The sequence below is a fragment of the Rhinopithecus bieti genome, unplaced genomic scaffold (genome assembly GCF_001698545.2).
Source record: "Rhinopithecus bieti isolate Rb0 unplaced genomic scaffold, ASM169854v2 scaffold_23276, whole genome shotgun sequence".
NCBI lineage: Eukaryota > Metazoa > Chordata > Mammalia > Primates > Cercopithecidae > Rhinopithecus > Rhinopithecus bieti.
In genome coordinates, this window is record NW_016810868.1 from 1,257,399 (window position 1) to 1,263,024 (window position 5,626).

The window sequence follows — 5,626 nt, forward strand, 5'->3', positions numbered from 1 at the left end:
CTGCTGGGGCCACACTCTGGCCTTGACTGCGAGGAGGAAGGCCTGGGCCCAGGACTGACAGTGCCCACCCGCAGCGGCCACGTCCTGGTACGAGGAGTTCCAGCGGCTGTATGACACGGTGCCCTGCGTGGAGGTGCAGACGCTGCGGGAACACACGGACCAGGTCCTGCACCTCAGCTTCTCCCATTCGGGGTACCAGTTCGCGTCCTGCTCCAAGGACTGCACTGTGAAGGTGAGGATGGCCCAGGTGCCCTGCACATCCCATCCAGCTGCCCCGAAGCACGGAGGTCCCAGGACCCAGGCGTTCCAACCAGGTGGGAAGGGAGAGTCAGGCCAGAGGTGACACAGCAGCCTCTCTGCATCCAGCGGAGGGACCACAGAGGATCAGGAGCGGTGCAGGGCGGCCCTGAGTACTGAGGAGAGGGTCCCACACAAAGCCGCCTGCTCCAGGGGCAGGCTCCTGCCTTCTATACGGATGCCCCCAGAGTGGATGACAGTGGCTTCAAGGGGTCCCTGCCCCCTGGTGGCCTCTGAGCAGGGCTGGCAGAGCTGGGGCCTCATGGCGCTGTGGTAGCAGGCCCCTGCCCCGCAACCTGGCCAGGCAATCACCATGGCCACCCCCGCCGTGCAGATCTGGAGCAACGACCTGACCATCTCGCTGCTGCACAGTGCGGACATGCGGCCCTACAACTGGAGCTACACCCAGTTCTCCCAGTTCAACAAGGACGACTCGCTGCTGCTGGCCTCGGGGGTGTTCCTGGGGCCGCACAACTCCTCATCCGGCGAGATCGCTGTCATCAGCCTAGGTGAGCATGGGCGCGGAGTGGGCCCCACCCCCGCCCCCGTCCCCACACAGACAGCCTGTCCAGCCCTGGCCTCCCCACAGACTCTTTCGCGCTGCTGTCCCGCGTGCGGAACAAGCCCTACGACGTGTTTGGCTGTTGGCTTACCGAGACCAGCCTCATCTCGGGGAACCTGCACCGCATCGGAGACATCACCTCCTGCTCTGTGCTGTGGCTCAACAACGCCTTCCAGGTACGGGTGGGGCGGGACAGGGCTGGGCGGGGGGCAGGGTTGCCATCCCCAGGGCCTGGAGCCCACCTGGTGTGTACCCCCGCCTTCAGGACGTGGAGTCAGAGAACGTTAATGTGGTGAAGCGGCTGTTCAAGATCCAGAACCTCAACGCCAGCACCATCCGCACGGTGATGGTGGCCGACTGCAGCCGCTTCGACAGCCCTGACCTCCTGCTGGAAGCCGGCGACCCGGCCACGTCCCCCTGCCGCATCTTTGACCTGGGCGGCAGCGACGAGGAGGAGGTGGCTGGCCCGGCCCCTGCCCACGCCAAGGAGGGCTTGCGGCACTTTCTGGACCGTGTGCTGGAGGGGCGGGCGCAGCCACAGCCGTCGGAGCGTGTGCTAGAGACCAAGGTGGCCGAGCTACTGGCCCAGGGCCACACCAAGCCCCCGGAGCGCAGTGCCACAGGCGCCAGGAGCAAGTACCTCATCTTCACCACTGGCTGCCTCACCTACTCCCCACACCAGATCGGTACACCCCTGTCGCCATGCTGCCCGTCTCGGTCCTAGCAGCTTGGGGGAGGCCGGGCAGGGGTCCTGGGGGGCAGACGGCAAGCAAGTCCGCAGGTAAAGCTGGGATCATTGACTCACCCCGGGGTCACAAGCCCAGGCCTGGCCTTGTCTGGGGCCTGCGGGATGAGCGGTGAAAACAGGCAGGCCCGCTGGCCAGCGAGCAGCTGAGGGGCCTGGTTCAGGTCTGGGGCCCCCGGAGCAGGCAGTGCCTGCAGACCTCTGCCATGCCCACAGCCCCAGAGACACCGTTGGGGTGGGGGCTGCCCTGGAGTGATGTCACGGGGCACTGGGCAGGGACCCTCACCACAGCCCTCTCTGCAGGCATCAAGCAGATCCTGCCACACCAGATGACAACGGCGGGGCCCGTGCTGGGCGAGGGTCGAGGCTCTGACGCATTCTTCGATGCGCTGGACCACGTCATAGACGTGCACGGGCACATCATTGGCATGGGCCTGTCACCCGACAACAGGTGGGCCTCTTGCCAGTGTCCCAGGCGGGGTGCCTGCAGGCGGCCCATACCTAGCACAGTGCCCCTCGCCCAGGTACCTGTATGTGAACAGCCGCGCCTGGCCCAGTGGTGCGGTGGTGGCCGACCCCATGCAGCCGCCACCCATCGCGGAGGAGATTGACCTGCTGGTGTTCGACCTCAAGACCATGCGGGAGGTGAGGCGGGCTCTGCGTGCGCACCGCGCCTACACGCCCAACGACGAGTGCTTTTTCATCTTCTTGGACGTCAGCAGGGACTTCGTGGCCAGGTGCAGGGCGCAGCGTGGTGCAGGGCGGGCGTGGGCAGCAGCAGGCGGGCGACCAGCTCATCCAGGCGCTGTTCTGCAGCGGGGCCGAGGACCGGCATGGCTACATCTGGGACCGCCACTACAACATCTGCCTGGCCAAGCTGCGGCACGAGGACGTGGTCAACTCAGTGGCCTTCAGTCCCCAGGAGCAGGAGCTGCTGCTCACAGCCAGCGACGATGCCACCATCAAAGCCTGGCGCTCCCCACGCACCGTGCGCATCTTCCAGGCACCTCGTCCGCAGCCTCGCGCCTTCTTCTCCTGGCTTGCCAGCCAGAGGCGCTGAGGGGTGCTGGGTGCACTGGAGCTGCTGGGACCCCTCGACGCCACCCAGGCTCTGTGGTTCTCTCCCGAGCGGGAGAGGTGGAGACGCTTGTAGCAGTTACGCCTTAGGAAGGGGACAGCCAGGCCCCGCCACGCTCTCACATGCAAACCTGCTCACGCAGCTGTGATGCTTGGCACAGGGTGGCCAGTGAGGATGGAACCCAAGGTCCCCTTGGCTTCCTGGCCAGCTTGGGGTGCACAGGATACTGGGGGTGCCGCTCCTCGCTCATCCCCAGGCTAGGGGTTCACCCGCCCCAGCTGGCCTCAGCCTGGGGTATCCTCGGCTGGTCCTGCGGGGCCCTGAACAGTGGCCCAGTGGTGGCAGGGGCTGCTGGCTCTGGCAGCCTGGCTGTGGTTGTGCGCCTGGGGCTTGGGAGCGGCCGGTCACACTGCTGTGGGCCTGAGTGTGCTGCATGTCCACGCACCACCCATTCAGGGCCCTGAATAAACAGTTGGCAACAGCACGTTGTCATCCAGTCTCTGTCTACGGGGAGGGAGACTGTGGGCACCGCTGGCACAGTGGAGTGGATCTTCTCGATCACTGCTGACGGGTGACGTCACACTGGCATAGTGCCCCACTGGAGTGGTTGTTGCAGTCACTGCTGACAGGTGACATTGTGCTGAGGGTCATGTGGCTGGTGCCAGACTTTTCACACGGCCCTGTCCCCCCTCTGTGACTTCCAGGGAGATGTCTGGCACATCTGCCGGGGCTGGCAGCATGCAGGGTCTGCTGTCTGATTCCAGGGTCAGTAGGCCGCGTCGCTCCCAGTGCCAGGGCGGCCTCCACAGTCAGTCCCGTCCTTGAAGGGAGTGCTCGGCTGCTGGGGCAGGGAGGGTGTTGGGCAGAGCTTCTCAGAGTTCATGCCGGGGAGGAGGGCCCAGGGGACCGGAAGTGGCAAGCAGAGGTGGCAGCTCCAGCTGGCGTTGGCAGCTTGTCAGCAGGCTGCACGGGGAGGCCTCGGGTCCCAGGGTGATCCCGTAGTGACAAGACAGCAGGAGGAGAGCCTGGCATTCAGTCCGTTGGCCCATTATAGGGAAGCCGTACGGCTTGTGGGCTCCACATGGCAGCAGGCAACCCCCGTACAGAGAAAGGACGCAGAGGAAGACGAGAGAGTATCGAGGTGATGGTTCCCTGGAAGCCAGCATGAGGGGCTGGCAGAGGTTGCGTAGAGACCCTGGGGCCCGAGCCTGAAGCACCGACGGGGTCAGGGAGCAGCACCACCAACACAGGCTGGCGGGCCCCCCAGAGGGGATGGGGCCTCTGTCCCGCTAACTCCTGGTCCGGCCAGCTGGGGAAGCCCTGGGGACCTCCTCAGGTTCATAATAAAACCCCCAACGTGGGCCCCGAGAGCAAGGAAAGGAAGGAGAACGCACCAAAAAGATCCGCCAGACCAAGATGAGCTGGCTAGATGAACCCCTCAGAAAAGAGCCGACAGATTCTTGCAAACCGGAACTCCCCAAGGGGCAGGCCTCCAAAGAATTGAGGCCATTCCCCGAAAAGGATTTAGCTATGTCACATTCAAGGAGACTGACAAAAACATCCTGTATGCACATATAACAAAAGCGGCACAGAAATCAAGAGATGTGGACATTTCAAATAAAAGGGAGCCAATTGACACTGAAAATGACACGGTGAGTGACGTGCACCAAAAGCTTGATAATGTGAGGTCGGGCACGTGGGCTCACGCCCTGTAATCCCAGCGGTTTGGGGAGGCCGAGGCGGGTGGATCACGAGGTCGGAGATCAAGACCGCATCGCTGGCTAAGCACGGTGAAACCCCATCTCCTATTAAAATTTTTTTTTTGTTTTTTTTTTTTTTTTGAGACGGAGTCTCCGCTCTGTCGCCCAGGGCCTGGAGTGGCAGTGGCGCGGATCTCAGCTCCACTGCAAGCCTCCGCCCCTCCCCGGGTTTAAGGCGCATTCTCCCTGCCTCAGCCTAGCGAGTAGCTGGGAACTAAACAGGCGCCGCCACTCGCCCCGGGCATTAGTTTTTTGTAATGTTTTTTAAAGTAGGAGACGGGGTTCACCGTGTTAGCCAGGATGGTCTGGATTCCTGACCTTGTGATCCGCCCGTCTGGCCCTCCCAAGTGCTTGGTTACAGGGACTTGAGGCCATCCGCGCCGGCCCTATTAAAAATTTTTTTTTTAAAATTAAGCCAGGCGCGTGGCAGGCGCCTGTAGTCCAGCTACTCAGGAGGCTGAGGCAGGAGAAGGCTTGAACCTGGGAGGATGGAGCTTTGCAGTGAGCCGAGAATGGCACCACTGCACCCAGCCTGGGGACAGAGAGAGACTCCGTCTCAAAAAAAAATAAATAGGCCGGGGCGCAGTGGCCTCAAGCCTGTAATCCGCAGCACTTTGGGAGGCCGAGACGGGCGGATCACGAGGTCAGGAATCGGACCATCCTGGCCTAACACGGTGAAACCCCGTCTCTACTAAATAATACATAACTTAGTCGGGTGAAGTGCGGGCGCTGTAGTCCCAGCTACTCGGGAGGCTGAGCAGGAGATGGCGTAAACCCGGAGAAGGAGCCTTGCAGTGAAGCTGGATCCGGCCACTGCACCCAGCCCGGCGACAGAGTTGAGACTCTGCCTCAAATAATAAATAAATAAATAAATAATAAATAAATAAATAAATAAATGAAAATAAAAGGCTTGATACGTGGAAAGCACTGGACCAGACAGACTTGTGAGGACCAGGCAGCGGAAGATGGCACAGAGGAGATGAAAGAAACAGCCCTGGGAGGGGAACGGAGCGGCATGCATGCCCCCACCCCATCTACAGGGTGGGGGTGGAGACCCAGTGTTTAAAGAGAAAGTGACTGAATTACCAAAAGAACAGAAATCCTCAGAAAATACGTGCGTGCTGAGGTCAGGCCGGGCCTGGTGGCTCACCCCTGTAATCCCAGCACTTTGGGACGCCGAGGTG

The 5,626-nt window shown here is 62.0% G+C and overlaps 1 protein-coding gene across 1 annotated transcript; it reads left to right on the forward strand.

Annotated features, from left to right (window-relative positions):
* Window positions 1-39: 39 nt before the first annotated feature.
* Window positions 40-3,166, forward strand: FBXW5 (F-box and WD repeat domain containing 5). The gene is made up of 7 exons (XM_017893063.1): window positions 40-232; window positions 632-806; window positions 887-1,035; window positions 1,125-1,545; window positions 1,908-2,055; window positions 2,129-2,341; window positions 2,421-3,166. Exons 2-7 carry the CDS (start codon window positions 677-679, stop codon window positions 2,662-2,664), a joined length of 1,305 nt encoding a protein of 434 aa, XP_017748552.1. The 5' UTR covers window positions 40-232; window positions 632-676; the 3' UTR covers window positions 2,665-3,166.
* Window positions 3,167-5,626: the final 2,460 nt, after the last annotated feature.